This window comes from Schistocerca nitens, chromosome 2, assembly GCF_023898315.1.
Source record: "Schistocerca nitens isolate TAMUIC-IGC-003100 chromosome 2, iqSchNite1.1, whole genome shotgun sequence".
NCBI classification, from domain to species: Eukaryota; Metazoa; Arthropoda; class Insecta; order Orthoptera; family Acrididae; genus Schistocerca; species Schistocerca nitens.
The window spans coordinates 456,757,057-456,776,215 of record NC_064615.1 but is presented as its reverse complement, the minus strand read 5'-3'; the positions used below and the strand labels follow the sequence as shown (position 1 = coordinate 456,776,215).

Below are 19,159 nucleotides of genomic sequence, written 5' to 3'. Positions count from 1 at the left end.
GAGAAAACACATACTTTTTCTCACAGACGTTAAGAAAAACTATTTTAAGCGTTTCTCTAGAAACTGTGTAATCCACGGAAGCTGCATACAAACCCTTTAAGGCAAATAAGGCACCCCGTACTGTGATCAATCTGAAGAATCTGGCAGATTGCAATTGCGATATTTGTTCAGCGTATATACTGTGTTGTTTCAGGAAGAAGTCCCATTTATTCACATCTTTCCGACACAATCAATGGCCTGGCAACAATAAGAGCCTCAGGGACGCTGGCTCATGTCAAGGAGGAGTTCGATCTTCACCAGGTATGCAGCATCTCTTACAAGAGCAAAATTACAGCTGTACAAAGTTACTACAGAGAAACATATTTCACGTGACAAAGAAATAGGAATAAGAAAAAATACATTTGTCTCAAGGTAAATAGTTTTATTGGAGTCTGACGACACATCGACTGCTTTCGACACACACTTTTAGACGTTTGAAAATACTTCTCTTCTATAACTTCGTTTGAAGAATCTCCCAGGGTTTGATGAGCACACTGTTTCACATCTTCACTGATGATTTAAAATCAGTTTTTTTCCTTGTCTAATGTGTTACTAAGGACGAGCGTATTCATACTGAACAACAACAGCATTACTTTCAGGAACTTACAGTTTACTGTACGTAGGAACGTTTGTAACCAAACCAAAACTGTTTTATCCATCTCCCCACTCAATATCCATGCTTTGGTAAACTCTACAGTTAACCTGCGTAATAAAATGGGCCACCTACAGCCGTCCTTACGATCTTATTTACTATGTGGCTAACAGTTTCGGTGCTTCAGTGCATCCTCTTTAACACTGTTACTTATAATCCGTCTTGATTGCAAAAATGTTTATTCACATGACCGGTTTCGGTTCCTCTAGAACCATCTTCAGATCTGCAATATCTGTTACAGAAGTAACCCGTCCACACTCAGCAACCTTCACATGCTGCGGTACCCCTGCAGACATCATTTCATTTTTTGCAAAACCATCCTCTTTAAGACGTAACTGACGCCGAGGGGGGAGAGGGGACGGGTCAACTCCAATTGTATACATGATTCATCAGTGGTAAACATCTATGACCTGTTTTTCGCACGGGTCATAGAAGTTGGCCACTGATGATTGTGTATACGGCTGGAGTTGACCCCTCTCAGCATCAGTTAAGGCCTAAAGATGGTTCAATGAAGCACCTAAGCTAGTAGCCATATAGTAAATACCATTGTAAGGACGACTGTAGGTGTTCCATTTTATTACGTAAGTGAACGGCCGAAGTCCCTCAAATCTCCAATCACAAGGGTGGGCATACACAAGTTAACTTTTACTTGTGTTGTTGAAGTAGCTTCGTTCGAGAACTCACTGGCCAACATCGACACGGTTGCTATTTTACCACAGTTTGTGTTGTCCACCTTCTTGAAGCAAGTCATTCGGCTTTACTTCCAAAGGGACCACCTGCCGCGTTACAGCAAATAATACAAACGCACACATGACCTGGGAATAAAATGCTGACGACTTTTTGTTTGATATTAATGGGTCGAACATAAAGTATGAGACTTATACAAGACTACTACGAATCTTCATAGCCCATGGAGTTACCGAGCGGTTCTAGGCGCTGCAGTCCGGAACCGCGCGACTACTATGGTCGCAGGTTCGAATCCTGCCTCGGGCATGGATGTGTGTGATCTCCTTAGGTTAGTTAGGTTTAAGTAGTTCTAAGTTCTAGGGGACTGATGACCTCTACTGTTAAGTCCCATAGTGCTCAGAGCCATTTTGAACCATGGAGTTAGCAAGGTACCGAAAAAAAAGAGACCAGTAATTAATTATTCACTAAACCAGAGATGGATGCCGTATTCCTCCCACATGAAATACACTACACTCAGCCAATGGCCTGGCATTATGAGAGTTCCAAATTTATACAGAACTTGTCACTTTCAATGCACTAAGTATTGACAGTATCTGCAGGTGTAAAATTAAACTGGTAATAACATCTTACTGCGACTGTTAGGCGCGTTAACACTGGGCTGGAGAAGCCACAGATGGCAGAGGGCATGGGTCACATTTCAATGGTGCCAGTTGAGTCTATCAGTAGATCGGGTTTCACTAGGCATGGCCTGCACCTCAATAGGTTTGGGAAGTGGAGGCTGGCAGAACTTACAGGTGTAGTGGGTGGTGGTGAGATCACTCATGGAAAAATCCCTGTGGTAGTTGGTGTTAGAACTGCACCTTTTTTAGATTGAAGTCAGCTGTTAGGTATACCTGCTTAAAGGAAGTCCCTCTAACAAAGGGCTCACCTTCAGAGAACGTCATGTTTCCAAGTAGAGAAGGAATTAGCTTATTTCATCAAAATATAAGAGGTATTAGAGATAAAGTTAATGAACTGCTTATAGATGTTGATTCTGAAATTATATCGGAGCATCACTTAAATAATTTGACAGTTCAGAGGCTTCCTTTACGAGGATACAGATTAGCTGGCTGTTTTTCAAGAAGTTTCTTGCAGGGTGGGGGAGTGGCCATGTACGTAAAACGTAAAAAACAGTATTCCATTTGAGTTCATAGACGTATCACGGCACTAAACTGAACAGATATTTGAATGTTGTGCAGGGGCAGTTCAATTTAGTGAAACTAAACTTCTAATTTTTGTTGTTTATGGGTCCTCTAACTCTGACTTCAGAGCATTTCTACTCAAGGGAGAGAGCGTGCTTCATTCACTTTATAGGAAGTACCAGAAATTAGTTACATGTGGTGACTTCAATATAAATTTTGTATATGATGGTGCAAGAAAAAGGATGTTGGTAGATCTCCTAAATTCACATGATCTGATGCAGATCATCTTTTTTTCAAGTAGGGTGCAGGGGAACAGTAGCACAGCCATAAACAATATTTTTATTCATTCTTCATTATTAGATGGGCATTCTGTTAGTAAAACGGTGAATGGCCTTCCAGACCATGATGCACAAATTTTAGCACTAAAAAGCTTTTGTACTCAAACAAATGTCACATATAATTACAAACTATGTAGGAAAGTTAATCCAACAGCAATAGAAATTTTTTTAAACCTCGTCAAGGAGCAAAAGTTGCAGGATGTTTATAGTTCCGATAACATAGATGACAAATATAATGCTTTCCTTAACACATTTCTTATGCTCTTTGAGAATTTCTTTCCATTAGAACGTTATAAACGGGGTATTAGCAGTAAAAGGCAACCCGGGTGGCTGACTAGTTGGATAAGGATATCATGTAGAACAAAGAAGGAATTATATCAAAATTTTAGAATTAGTCACACTCAAGCTACAGTAGCCCATTAAAAACAATACTATAAGGTGTATAAAAATGTTATTAGGAACGCAAATAGTAAGTGGTATGCAAACAGAATAGCTAATTCACAGGATAAAATTAAAACCGTATGGTCAGTTGTGAAGGAAGTGTCTGGTCAGCAGCACAAGGTCGACGACATTAAGTCAGTTCGTAGTAAAAATATTTCTCTTACTGATAAATCATATACATGTACAATATTTAACAATTATTTTCCGAGCATTGCTGGTGAATTAAATAAAAACTTTGTTTCTACAGGGAATCATATAACTCTCTTGGAAAATGCCTTTCGAGATTGATGTCTGAAATACTCCTCTATGATACTGACAAGGAAAAGATTGAGTCAATAATTAAATCATTGAAGACTAAGAACTCTCGTGGATATCATGGAGTGCCTAGTAGAATATTGAAGTACTGTGCTGCACATGTTAGCCCTGTACTTAGCCATATTTGTAATTTTTCCTTTAAGAATAGTCAGTTTCCTGAACGGTTAAAATACTCAGTAGTAAAGCCGCTTAATGAAAATGGAGAAATGGGTAATGTAGAGAATTTTAGACATATTTCTATGCCATCAGTGTTTGCTAAAGTTATTGAAAAGGCTGTATTAGGTAAGGATAACTGATCACACGATTTGCTTATCAAATGTACAGTTCGTCTTCAGAAGTCGTTTAACAACTGAAAATCCTATATTTTCTTTTCTCTGTGAGGTGCTGGATGGGTTAAACGTAAGGTCTCGAACGGCAGATATATTTTTTGATTTACTAAGGTGTTTGATTGTGTTCATCACAAAATATTGCTCCAGAAGTTGGACTATTACGAAATATAGGGAGTTTCTCACAATTAGTCCACCTCTCACTTTAGCAACAGACAGCAAAAGGTCATTATTTACTGTGTTGAGAATGGCTATGAGATGGGATCTGAGTGGATTACGGTCAAGTGGGGGTGTCCCTGGGATCAGTGTTGGGGTCACTCCTGTTCCTTATTTATATAAATGACATGCCCTCTAGTATTATGGGTAACTGTAAAACATTTCTATTTGCTGATGACACTAGCTTGGTAGTAAAGGATGTTGTGTGCAACATAGTCTCGGTTCAAATAGTGCAGTTCATGACATAAGTTCATGGTCTGTAGAAAATAAACTAACGCTAAATCACAGTAAGACTCAGTTTTTACAGTTTATAACACACCATTCAACAAAACCTGACTATTTAATTTCACAGAATGGACATATGATTAGTGAAACTGAACAGTTCAAATTTCTAGCTGTTCAGATAGATAGTAAACTGTTATGGAAAGCCCGCATTCAGGATCTTGTTCAAAGACTGAATGCTGCCATTTTGACTATTCGAACGGTTTCTGAAGTGAGCTATCGTTCGACACGAAAATTAGTCTACTTTGTTTATTTTCATTCGCTTATGTCGTATGGTATTATATTTTGCGGTAACTCTTGCCATTCTAAAAGGATATTATTGACTCAGAAACGGGCGTTTCGCGCAATAAGTGGTGTAAGTTCACGAACCTCTTGTCGATCCCTGTTCACGAGTCTGGGTATTTTCACATTGCCCCTCAATATATACGTTCTTTACCGTCATTTCTTGTTAACAGTATTAGCTTATTCCCAATACTCGGCAGAAATCAAACCTGCATTTGGAGCGGATTTCCTTAACTCTTGTGCAGAAAGGTGTGCGGTATACTGCTGCATCCATTTTCAATAAGCTACCACTAGAATTCAAAAATCTTAGCTGTAATGCACGCGCTTTCAAGTCGAAACTGAAGAGTTTCCTCATGGCTCACACCTATTATGTCGAGGAGCTCCTTGAAAAATCAAGCTGATTCTTGTTGTATTGTTGATTGCGTTTACTTAAACCTATGGCTTCATAAACATTTTATTTTTATTTGTTATTACTTTTATGTTGTAATTTCATGTACTGACACGTTCCATGACCTTGGAGATTTGCTCCTCAATTTGGTCCTACGGAACTTGACGTGTAGATAAATAAAATAAATAAATTTGTTTTTCAGTTTCGGTTATGACATTCTCAGGTACATATCAGGTGGTTATAATTAAACTGACAGTGTTCCAAGTTCTGGAGTGTGGGCTGTAGAGATCACAGGAAACTGAAACGCCAAAAGTATGTTCATTTAACAGTGCGCTCGCGGAGCATGCTGAAAATATACCGTAGTAGTTCCACTTAGTGCCACCAGTTGAAAATATTGTGATATAAGTAGTCAGAATGCGGTGTGGAGGCAAAAAAATGGAAGGAGCGATCAAATACATGATAACGACGGTTCTGGCACATTTATTAGGTATGATCACAAGTTATAATATGCACTGAATATAGTCTCCTCACTCACCAATATGTCGCATTTGTAACACGCCAAGGTTGACTGTTGCTCGTAGCATATCCGATGTAATCCAAGCGAGCGATATGTCGTAATATGCTATCCTTCAGGTCAATATGAGTCTGAATACATCCCTGAAAGGCACAGCCTTTTAGATAGCCCCACAACGAGAAGTCACAGGGATTTTGATCGGGGGACTTGGAAACTCGCACGTCTTGAAATTGCCTAGAGATGCTGCAGCCGTTAACGAAGGTTTCTCGAAGCAAATCTTTCACCCAGCGAGCGACATGTGGTGTCGCTACATCTTGCGTAAAAAAGAAAAAGAAAAAAAAACGAATAAAAACTGACCGAGAATGTGCTTGTTAAATCACACCATATAATAAAATGAGTGCAGTAGATGTTCCTGCACGACATAGCCACATGTTATCCATCCCCGAACGTGCACACACACACACACACACGAAAAACAAAACAAAAAACAAAAAAATCGGAAGGGAAAAATTGCGGCGTTGTAGTCTATCTTGTGGCCTCATTTGGTGCGCATTCTGTATCTTGTGGGGATACCAGAGAAAAATGTGCCGCAAATCTTTTGAACTGCTGACCAGGGAAAAGGGAAAGACAGGTTCGTTGTCAGAGCTGGAGCACTGGCCACAGAATTCGAGGCATGTGCTGCACGGACGGCTGTAGCTACAGCATCTTCATCAAGGACTGCAATGAGAATCGGCCACTTCCCTCTCCCTGCTGCACTAACTAATCTATTTTTCCTTCAGATTTTTTTCATATTCTTTAGCTCATTTACTGACATGAGGTATCTTCACAGCTGTTATGTCGGCGATATTCCCGCAATGCTGTGCTGCTATTGCTGCCATTCTGATAAAACGACTTTACGAGCGGTGCAAGGTCTTGCTTCTTAGTAACTATTGGATTTCGTACGGAAAACTGCAGCCTTCTTACCCCTTTACACCAACATTCACTTCACAAAAGAAATGAACACGTTTCGCCAAGCGACGAACAGTCAAAACGAAACATTTAGCGTTCCGACTGCTTGCAGCGCCTTGTTTCCTCCTGGTGGCAAAAAAGGAACTTTTTTCAGCATTCTGCGACAGCGTGCTGATTAATAATATACCTAGGATATTTCAGCGTCCTACAATATATATAGCGTGTGTAAGTTTAATTATAACCCCACCTGGTACTTGTCAACAGTTAAGAAAAAACATATTCAATTTATTTTGTAGCGTATACTTTGTTAAATTGCTTGATGAGCACTCACAATTTCCTAGTCTAGTGATTCCAGAACGTTGCTACTATTTGTTACATTCATTATAGCACAGAGAAAATTTTTGAATAATATACTTTTATTTCCTTTGATTAACATGCTTAGATCTGAATCTTGCAAGAGCACTTCTAGTGACTGGTCCCCTATTGATATTTTATTAATATCGTAACAAACGACATCGATATTCAGGAAGACCTTCAAAGCACTCGTTAAATTTTTTCGTAGCAACAACTGCGAGAAAACTGAAAAGATTTTGAGTTTATGGTACTGCAAGTAGTTCGTTGCACCTTGATGTTAGGTGTCGTTGTTTATTTATTCTGAGAGCTTCCCAGATGGCCTCACGACACTTAAAGAGGGAGCGCCTACTCGTCATTACCGATGTTGTCCACGTTTATGATATGTACACGGTTTGGCCAGTAATGAAAGTGACGGAAGTGGGAACTGAATCTGACCAAGCGTTTAGAAAAAATTTCCATTTTTGCCGCGGGTCGGGCGAGGCATGAGTCATCTACGTTAGCGCTGTTCGCAGATAGCAGTTAGGCTAGAGGAATGAGTACAGACCTGTAATACGAGGTTCTTAGGCTCGAGTCTCCCACGGAAATATTCTTTTTAATTATCAATTTTTACGCCACTCACAAACAAAAAACTGAAAGAGTGCTCAGCATAGTGTATTTATTAATATTTGCGAAAAAGGTATGAAAAGGAAAGCTTCGAAACCCCTCTTATGTAATAGAGAGAGAAACAGAAATCGAATCTCAAGAAGACAGCATCAAAATACAGTACATTGCACATCACCAGCTATCCTTGCCAATATTTGATGAAATGACACGATGCGCGTGGTTTACTGCTACACTGTTCGATGAGAGCGAACCTATGACTTACATTCATAAAAGTTCGTTTTTCTATAGAAAATTTAAAACAAGCATGTAACTGTAAAAATGTAGCGGTTGTAGCATGTGCGAAATGCTGGAAAATTTACTGCTTCTCTTTTTTTTGCCATGATTATCACCTCAACAAAGACAGATCATCAAATGCAAAGTAATGTAAGTACAGCAGAGTGTCGATTATCCGAACGTTGGTCAACTGAACGACCGCCTAACCACACCAGTGTAGCCAACTCTCCAAAACGAAAGAAGCCAAAAGGCTCTATAAAAAGAAGACAGAAAAAAATCTGAAATAAAGTAAGGTGCAGTTTTATTTTTTCAGTAATTTTACTGTGTGACAGGCTAGTATGAATTTATACTTGCTTTGTTAATTTGGTATCCGCTGGACATTGCAGTAATACAAACAGTTGACTGTCAGTGTATAACATTATTTGACTTATATTTTCTTTATAATATGGAAACAATAGACCTGCACTCTAAAAGGTTCAAAACAGACGATATGCATCACTATGCATGTAAATTTAACATTATGCTGTACCAATGAAACGTATATTTAGTAGTGTTTCATCCAAATCGTCTGTGAATTATAGTGGGGATGATACCTTAGTAAAATACTGCACGGAGTAGACGTTCCTCAGTTCAGTGCTCCAAGATTATTTACTGGAATTGTAAAGCGTGCAACTTCTAATCCATCCTGCATAAATCAAAGTCTGCTATGCTTAGAACAGCTTCCACCGTTATTGTGCAGTTGCCATACTTTCCTGATATCAGCTGTGCTGTAACAGCGTTTCCACTCAGCGGTTTATACTTCGTTGTTAGGTTGTTCTTGTGTAACACAGCTTTAGTTTGCTTTGTTCTGTTTTTCAATGCAATCTAATAACAAATTTCATGCGATATTATAACGTGTTTTGAACTCTTAGTTCAGTGTAAATAACTTTCCTTTAATCAACATGGATTTTAATCCTTTCCAATAATCAAGAAATAGAAAGCCAGAAAAAATTGAAATGATTGTGAAAATAGCCATATTTCTGGACTCCAGCTAAATCACTCATTTGCCAGCTAAATGGTATTTAAAAAGCCACACTAGGCCTGAAACAGCTAATTTGGCTGAACCGAATTGTTTCTCGCTCGCACGTGCTGCATCCTCCCCATAAGCGTTAATTCTATACATATCGACCGTCCTTGCAGCATGCATATGCATTACATATTTTCCGTTTATTAGGCTGTACAACAAACATTCTACTATCCTTGCCTTTGTGATAATAAAAGATTTATTTTCTAATTAATACAAGTAGTTTTTATTGCTAAATTGATAGACGAGAGTATACAGTTAAATTATCCAAATAAACCGGTTTTCCGAACACCCATGTCCTCAATTAGTTAGGATAGGTGTTGCTCTACTGTAATTTTATATACGAAGTTCTCGTATACGCCTCACAATCCCTTCCTGGAAATTCCATTTCCAATCTCAAATTTTCTTTTCTCTTTCCTTTTTATGTATTTTACAAAAATATTAATAAATACAAGATATTAAATACTATTTCTCGTTTACTTGTAGTGGAAGTAAGTGAGTAAAAATTGAAAATAAAAAATGTACCTTAGAGGGACTCCATTCCACGATTGTCGGATTACAGCTCTGTACTCCGTCCGCTACGCCAACCGCTACGCGAAAACTGCGCTTACATAGATGGCTCATGTCTCGCACGCTCGCCAAAGGTGCTATTTTTTTCTAAACGCTCGGTCATCTGAAGTTCCCAAATTCGACACCTTCATTTCAGGCCAAGCCCTGCATATACCATTTATCTGGACGAAATCAGTGATAACAAGTAGGCGGTATCTTTTTGTGAATGGACAACGTTTTAATATTTCCCACCAGAAAAGTTTGCTTGTGCCACCCAGAATCGAGCCGGAACCTCGTCGCTAATCTGTTTGTTCACTAAATACCATTTACTACGATATTTTCATAAAACGCTGCTCTTTTATTTCCGTAATTATCAGCTAAAAATTTTAACTGGTATACCGCTAAGTTTTAATTTATGAATGTAACACGGGTAAAATACATGGAGCGAAAGATTATTTACAAGATGTACAAAAATCAGACCGCTGTTATGCGAGTCGAAGAATATAAAAGAGAAGCAGTGGCTAAAAACGGAGTGAGACAGAGTTGTAGGCTATCACTCATGCTGTTCAGTCTGTACATTGAACAAACAAGGGAATTAATTTAGGAAATGAGACACTAAAAGCAGTAGATGGGTTTCATTAACTGGACAGTAAAATAATAATCGAAGTACAGAGGATATAAACCCCTCCCCCTCCCCCCGTCTACCCGCGCGGTCTAATGCGCTGCTTCTCAAGCGGGAAGGCATGGCATGCCGATCCCCGGCTCGAATCCGCCCGGCGTGTTAGGGGTTAGAGTCGAGGTTCTCTGTGCCAGCCAGCCTGTGGATGTTTTTTAAGGCGGTTTTCCATCTGCCTCGGCGAATGCGGGCTCGTTCCCCTTATTACGCCTCAGTTACACTGTGTCGGTGACTGCTGCGCAAACACTGTTCCACGTACGCGTACACCATAATTAATCTCTACCACGAAAACATTTTGGGCTACACTCGTCTGGTATGAGACGTTCCCGGGGGGAAATGGGGGGGGGGGGGGGGGGGCGGTCCACTGGGGGCCGAACCGCACAATAACATAAGCCTGGGTTCGGTGTGGGGCGGCAGTGGGGTGGGTGGACTGATGTAGCCTGTTGTTGGGTTGTGAACCACTGAGGGTTACAGCGGAACGAAGCCTCTCCGTCGTTCGTAGGTCCCCGGTTCAATATACAATACAGAGAGGGTATAAAATGTTGAAGAACAGCGGAAAGGAAAATGTTTCTGAAGAGGAGACATTTGTTAACTTCGTAGACATTCGAAGACATCAAGAAATCGTCAGTTTAGTACTGGAGGGAAGTGTGGAGGGGGGTAAAAATAGCAGAAGGGGATCAACAGAGGAGTCAGGAAGCAGGTTTAAATGTATTTGGGCTGAAGCAGTTATCCAGAGACGGAGAGGCTTGCGCAGGATAAAGTAACTTGAGGAGATGCATCAAATTAGTCCTCAGTCTGAAGACCAAACCAACAATCACCATGGAGAAAGATGTAGTTCTTGAAAACAGGCTAATTCCAGATCGCGTTGGACATCTGAGAAGTAGTAAAGCATAACAATAACTTAAAACGTTTTACCATTATTAAAGACTAAATTTGAAGTTATAGTCATTGTACCGTATAAGGACTGAACTGTTCATTAATTACGCCATCGCAAGACCGCTACGGTCGCAGGTTCGAATCCTGCCTCGGGCATGGATGTTTGTGATGTCGTTAGGTTAGTTAGGTTTAACTAGTTCTAAGTTCTAGGGGACTAATGACCTCAGCAGTTGAGTCCCATAGTGCTCAGAGCCATTTGAACCATTAATTACGCCATAATGTTGTTGACTTAATAAATATATTTGTTTCCAAGCCTTTCTGACAATTAGCTACCTTGAATAAACATTACTGATATTTTTGTTTAGAGTTTTTATGTTTTGCCCATTTTTAGGATAGGCATACATCAGCCTGGTTCCTGCACAGAGCGAACGGAGCCGCACTTGGCATATGGCTGGACTTCCTCAGCAGCGTTTTCGTCGCCGTAGTGACGTATGGTTTCTTCGCGCTCTCAGCAGGTGAGATCAATGAAGCGCTTCTGTGCCCTGTGAGACTCGGTTCAGCGCCTCTTGTGCACACTTGTACTGTTTACATCCTTGTTCTTAAGGGGATCGTCTTTGCTTTGGGTAACAGTCACTTGCAGAAATCCTGTGTGGAGAGGAGGCACGGTTTTACATGAGCCTTTGGTGTGTGTTACTCTGTGTCCGTCGACAGACCGAACTCCTCCAAACAGGCCACGAGGGGCCAACGGTATCGACCGGACGCCGTGTCATCGTCAGCCCACAGGCGTCGCTGGATGTGGATATGGAGGGGCATGTGGTCAGTACGCCGCTATCGCGACCGGTATGTCAGTTTCCGAGACCGGAGCCGCTAGTTCTCTACACAATAGCTCCTCAGTTTACCTCACAAGGGCCGAGTGCACCCCGCTGGCGAACAGTGCTCGGCAGACCGGATGGTCACCCATCCAAGTGCTAGCCCAGCCGACAGCGCTTAACTTCTGTGATCTGACAGGAACCGGTGTTACCACCACGGCAAGGCCGTTGGCAGACCGAACTAAAAACGATAAATATTACCGACTATATATAAAAATCCTGTCACTTAGAGTCAATATACTGGTTGACAGTTATTGAACAATTTGAAAAAAAAACGGAAATTAGTTTAAAACAATGGCGCGCACACACTTTATTCAACATACAAACGTCACTACACATATTCGAATGTAGGTTATGACATATGCGATATGCCTGCCATCATTGGCGACGATGTGGCGCAGAAGAATAGTGATATTTCGCATGACCCTCTGAAGTGTCGGAACATGGATACGGTTGATGACCTCCTGAATGGCTGTTTTCAGCTCAGCAATGATTTTGGGGTTATTGCTGTACACCTTGTCTTTAATATAGCCCCACAAAAAGGAGTTGCATGTGTTCAGATCCGGAGAATACGGTGGCCAATCGAGACCTTCTGGGTACCCCAGAGCTAGAATGCGGTCCTCGAAGTGCTCCTCCATGATATCAAACTCTCACCTGCTTCGATGAGGTCGAGCTCCGTCTTGCATGAACCGCTTTTTGTCTAAATCAGGATCACTTTGGATAGTCACCGTGCCATCAAGAAATATCGCACCGATTATTCTGTGACTGGACATTGCACATCACACAGTCACCCATTGAGGGTCAAGAGACTTCTCGATAGCGAAATGCGGATTCTCAGTTCCCTCTACACATCAATTTTTCTTATTGACGAACCCATCTAAACGACAGTGGGCTTCGTCGCTAAACCAAACCATGTATGCAAGTACCAATTCCCACCATGCCCCACAGCCAGCCTTGCAGTTTGAAGAAAGCGCTTTCTCAACACTCTTGTGTACGGTACGTGCATCCACCTGTATAATAGAGGTGAAACTACTCTCACATTCTAGGCACAGTTCAGTAGAACGGGTCATTGCGGCCTGTGTACGCTGTTCAGTAAGTCAGTATGTCTGGAAGGGTGTTTTTATGCTTAGCGCGCGTGCACGTTATCACTTTTCGACGAGTCGTCGTAATGGGTATTCGCCCGCCGCGCTGTAATAAAATACTGAAGGTCTCCTCCGCCATGTTGAGGCGTAGCGCCGTATAACGATCCTGTCTTGGAGGCGGTTAAGTGGGAGATGTGTCTCAGAGCTGGATAGTGACAGATGGTGACGCGAGACTGGACGCACACGTAGTTTATGTATCAGCCGAGAGAGTACAGTATTGGATAGGGGGACTGATTTTAGTTTCGATTATGCCCAGTAGAATGCACTAAAGTAACAGAATGTTTTTCATAAAGTGTTCTAATATTTTCATAAAGTGTTATGTCTTTTTGTGCATGTAAAATTTTATAAATCTGTTTTAGCAGTATGAATGATGCGTGAGTGTGGTTTAAGGTTAATATGAAGATAATTGTTTAACCAGTTATGTAGTAGGATTTAGTGTGGGAACATTTCGAAGAAGTATGGATATGAACAAAGGGGATTTTTGTGGAATAGATTTGTAAAGTACGTTTATGGTAAAGGGAAAGTTAATTCAGGTATAAATAACAATAGTAAATAACTTTATGCATAAACAAAAATTCAGCATATTAGATAATTACGTCAGTAAAAAGTGCAGTCGTGAGGTTTACTATTTTGCGATTGGTTATGGATGAAAAGCGCGGACTGACGTGGGAGAATGTTGTTTTGCTATTGGCTGTTAAGTAAACTGACCAATAGTAAAGCAGTACTCCTCGCGCGCCTTTCTCTGCTGGTAGAGAAGACTTGGAGTATTCTAGAGAAGAGTCGGAGCCTAGCTGTGAAACAGTTCGGACGTGTGTATTAGTAGTTCCGATGGAAATGATAAGTTGCCGAATCTAGCAGTGTTTCATACATCAGAGGTGTGGTAAAGTGACGGCATAATTACTCCAATGGGCGTGTAGAAATTTCGGAAATTTTAAGTGAATTTTGTGACGAGAAAAGACATATATTCCGCGTGGCGTATTGAGCAGGTTGGTGGCTAAAAACTTTGACTGCATTTGGTACCGACAGACTTAATATTTGGCGAGAATTCTCAATCAAAAACAATCAGTATTTTCGTAGCTATTACGTTTTCGGGAAATGCTACACCATAAACTTGCTAACGTGAGTGAGAGGGATTGTGAGTGACTGTGTTAAGACTAGCACGGGCTTGGCAGTGATACTTGTTCATCCAAGTTTCAGAATAAATTAATTAAGGATAAAATTGCCAACCTTTCATATCATGTGAAAACTTTCTCCCGAAACGTAGGTTTAGTGACTTTAATTGCAGCCTGGTTCACGTCGAAGTACAGTAGGTTTCGCTCGGCTTTCCTACTGATGATCTGCTGAGACAATGTTCACAGGTAGGTGCAGGTTCGCCGTAAAGGGACGGAAAAAACCGCGCCGCCGTAATGTCACTCGTGGTCTCGACGATCTGACGACCTTGATAGATTATAGCTCGTAGGTTCGCCGAGTAGGCTGAAACGGAAGCGTTCGCTGCCATTTTAGAGGCGAATGGGAGGGCTGTGTCGTACTATGAAGTACTCAACTTTCTCCACACGATCAGTTTGACCTCTAGGTGTCAGCTACCAATAACAAAACCCTCGCAGCATCGTGGTGGACTAGGGAATTCCTGCTGTTGAGCCTAGATCACCGGACGATATCGTGAGACTCCCCATGATTGTCTTCCAAAATATCCATCCCTTCCAACGACTGCACACCCTCCAACAAATTTCCCTTGCAGCCTGATCTGTATTCCCAATCCACTTACTCCCAATAGCAAGCGCACTTCCTATTCACCTGTCTTGACCACCTCGTTTAAACCCTCTCCGCTCCTCACTTGCATAGCCCCACTCCCTGTCCTCTCATCATGATGTGACAGCAACACAGCATCTGGCACCGCAACATCAACTTCCTTCCAACTAATAATCCCCTATTAATACATGCCGTATCCCAACACAGTTTCCATACTTTCTTCCTTAATGAAATATTCCTCCAACTCTATCTTACCATCTGGAGCTCTCTGTATCTCCTCCACCATACAGATAATCTAGAGGTCACGTTTCAATTGGCCACCATAACAACATCACTGTTCGCCACAATCCTGACAATACTTGCACTGAACACCTTACCTTTTGCTCCATAACCTTAACCATTACCTGTGCCATCATCTTCACACCATCCCCTATGACTTCCTCGCTCGCACCGATTACATATTTTCCACCTATGTTAGAGCCAGTGACCTTAATATCCACAGCAGATCCCCTGCAGAACTCCAGCAGTGGCATACGTTTACACATTTCCTTCAAGGTAACATTGTCCTCATTCTATAGCATACCCATCCTGAAAGTAGCACCACTCCAGATGTCGACTTAGCGTCTCCCAGTCTCCTTGGACATCTCACAGTAGAAGCCCTTGTTCCAACTGGAAGTGACTTACGTGTTCTTCATGGCATATTACCTCATCTCAAAGCACCTCGTCCCAATCTCCACCAACAGATTATCCAAAGGTCCCACCTACACGAACAGAATATATACCAGTACAGTAACCGCTACATAATTTGGAAGCCATATGCTCGTCATCCAGAAGCCTGGTGACATCCCTCATGCCATGCTCTTCCTACAGCACAGACTGTATATCGTTCCACATTCCTACCAAGTCCATATATCTTCCTCAGCTCCCTTTTCCCGCAAGCCATGCTCCTCCTCCAAGAATCCCATCGATTATGCTGCTCCTTCCTATGGACTTGTGGCAGGATACTGTCAAGTATCGTTGGCAAATACGCAGATGTCTCAGGAACTTACTAAACTCTACAAGCTGCCGAGACTGGCGCACATCAAACCCAGTGCTACAGTACCCCTTGACTTTTCCAAGTATAGGAATGCGTTCCATAGAATTACTTGCAGTAATCCTGTCCCTTTCTATCTGCTCCTCCACAACAAACATCCACTATCGGACAACCTGAGCAAATTTGACCCCTTTGCATCCTATCTGTTCGACATCTTCAGCATTCCTGAGGCACCTCATTCCAATTTATCTGTATTCCTCGCAATCAGTGAACGCACAGATACTACTTTCGCACCTCTGGCTCCCAGATTTCACTATTTGGAAACAGAATTAAATTGATCTATCACACTACAGACAAAAGAAGCATGTCACTATAAACAGACACATTTCCCCCCAGCCATGACTACAGTATTAATCGACGCCTTAAAGATGCCCCCTCTCCTTTCTCCCCACCCTCGTAACATGACCCTCTCCACGGTTACTATCCTGAACTATGGAAAACCTGTAAAGTACTACTTTTACCCAAAAGGCACAAAACGCTACTGATACGTCTCCTTACCGCCACATGAGCCTTACCTCAGCGTTTATTAAGGTCACTGGATCTATTCGCTCCTGACAACCACCTACATCTACATATATACTCCACTAGCCACCAAGCGGTGTGTGGCAGAGGGCACAATTCGCGCCAAAGTCATATTTCCCACCCTCTGTTCCAATCGCAGATCGCACGAGGGAACGCCTCAGTACGAGCTTTTATTTCCCTTAACTTTGAATGATGATCATTACGCGATTTGAAAGTTGGTGGTGATAATATATCCTCGGTGAAGATTGGATTTCGGAATTTAGTGAGCAGCCCTTCTGTTCAGTGCGTCGTCTATCTGCAAGTGTGTCACACTTCAAACTTTCTATGAGATTTGTAACGCTCTCGCGATGGCTAAATGTACCAGTCACGAATCTTGCCACTCTTCTTTAGACCTTCTCAATCTGTTGAATCAGACAGAACTGGTAAGGGTCCCATACAAACAATACTCTAAGACTGGAATAACTAAAATATTGTAAGCTATTTCCTTTGTTGAAGGAGTGCATCGCTTCAGGATTCTACCAATAAACCGCAATCTAGAGTTCGCCTGACCCGTTACTTGAGTAATCAGATCATTTTATTTGAGATCATTTCAAATAGTCACACCCAGATACTTGACTGATGTTACCGCTTCCAAAGACAGATAATTTATTTTGTACTCTTACATTAATGGGGAGTTTCGCCTTGTTATACACAGTAGGCTACACTTACTAATATTGAGAGATAACTGCCAGTCATTACACCACACATTTATGTTCTGCAAATCCTCATTGATTTGTTCACAACTTTCATGTAATACTACTTTCCTGTAGACTACAGCATCATCGGCAAACAGTCTAAGGTCGCTGTCAATACCATCAACCAGATCGTTTATGCAAATCGTAAAAAGCAGAGGACCTATTATGCTGCCCTGGGGCACACCTGAAGTTACTCTTGTTTCTGTTGAAGTTACCCCGTTCAGGACGTCATACTGCTCCCTGTCTGTTAGAAAACTTTCTATCCAACCGCATATGTCATTGGATAGACCGTAAGCGCGCACTTTTTGTAGCAAGCGACAGTGCGGAACTGAGTCGAACGCCTTTCGAAAGTCGAGAAATATGGCATCAACCTGGGAGTCGGTATACCGAGCCTTTTGTATATCATGCACAAAGAGGGCCAGCTGTGTATCGCATCACCGCTGTTTTCTAAAACCGTGCTGGTTTCTGCAGATGAGCTTCCTAGAGTCTAGAAAGGTCATTATGTCAGAACACAAAATATGTTCCATGATTCTACAACAAATCGATGTTAGTGAAATTGGCCGGTAATTATGTGCATCCGATTTTCTACCCTTTTTATAGGTTGCTATGACCTGGGCCTTCTTCCAGTCCCTTGGAACTTTTCGCCGTTCCAATGATCTCTGATAGATGACGGATAAGAATGGTGCTATATTTGTAGCATAGTCAACATAAAATCTTACGGCGATACCGTTTGGGCCAGATGCCTTTCTGGCGTCTAAGGGTCTTAACTGTTCTACAATTCCAGGTACACTAAACACTATGTTAGCCATCTTTTCGTTTGTTCGATAATTGAAAGGGGGAATGGTGCTGCAGTCCTCTATCGTAAACGAGGTTTTGAAAGCTAGGTTTAGAATTTCGGCCTTGTGTTTATCATCATCACTTACATTACCAATTTATCTGTATTCCTCGCAATCAGTGAACGCACAGATACTACTTTCGCACCTCTGGCTCCCAGATTTCACTATTTGGAAACAGAATTAAATTGATCTATCACACTACAGACAAAAGAAGCATGTCACTATAAACAGACACATTTCCCCCCAGCCATGACTACAGTATTAATCGACGCCTTAAAGATGCCCCCTCTCCTTTCTCCCCACCCTCGTAACATGACCCTCTCCACGGTTACTATCCTGAACTATGGAAAACCTGTAAAGTACTACTTTTACCCAAAAGGCACAAAACGCTACTGATACGTCTCCTTACCGCCACATGAGCCTTACCTCAGCGTTTATTAAGGTCACTGGATCTATTCGCTCCTGACAACCACCTACATCTACATATATACTCCACTAGCCACCAAGCGGTGTGTGGCAGAGGGCACAATTCGCGCCAAAGTCATATTTCCCACCCTCTGTTCCAATCGCAGATCGCACGAGGGAACGCCTCAGTACGAGCTTTTATTTCCCTTAACTTTGAATGATGATCATTACGCGATTTGAAAGTTGGTGGTGATAATATATCCTCGGTGAAGATTGGATTTCGGAATTTAGTGAGCAGCCCTTCTGTTCAGTGCGTCGTCTATCTGCAAGTGTGTCACACTTCAAACTTTCTATGAGATTTGTAACGCTCTCGCGATGGCTAAATGTACCAGTCACGAATCTTGCCACTCTTCTTTAGACCTTCTCAATCTGTTGAATCAGACAGAACTGGTAAGGGTCCCATACAAACAATACTCTAAGACTGGAATAACTAAAATATTGTAAGCTATTTCCTTTGTTGAAGGAGTGCATCGCTTCAGGATTCTACCAATAAACCGCAATCTAGAGTTCGCCTGACCCGTTACTTGAGTAATCAGATCATTTTATTTGAGATCATTTCAAATAGTCACACCCAGATACTTGACTGATGTTACCGCTTCCAAAGACAGATAATTTATTTTGTACTCTTACATTAATGGGGAGTTTCGCCTTGTTATACACAGTAGGCTACACTTACTAATATTGAGAGATAACTGCCAGTCATTACACCACACATTTATGTTCTGCAAATCCTCATTGATTTGTTC

At 41.6% G+C, this 19,159-nt stretch overlaps 1 protein-coding gene across 1 annotated transcript in view; it reads left to right on the top strand.

Moving 5' to 3' along the window:
* Positions 1–19,159, top strand: part of LOC126236341 (ATP-binding cassette sub-family C member 4-like) — a 229,687-nt gene that overhangs the window by 171,739 nt on the left and 38,789 nt on the right. Inside the window, exons 18-19 of the mRNA XM_049945567.1 lie at positions 194–300; positions 11,395–11,518. Coding sequence (XP_049801524.1) covers positions 194–300; positions 11,395–11,518 — 231 coding nt within the window. The remainder of the gene's footprint in view (positions 1–193; positions 301–11,394; positions 11,519–19,159) is intronic.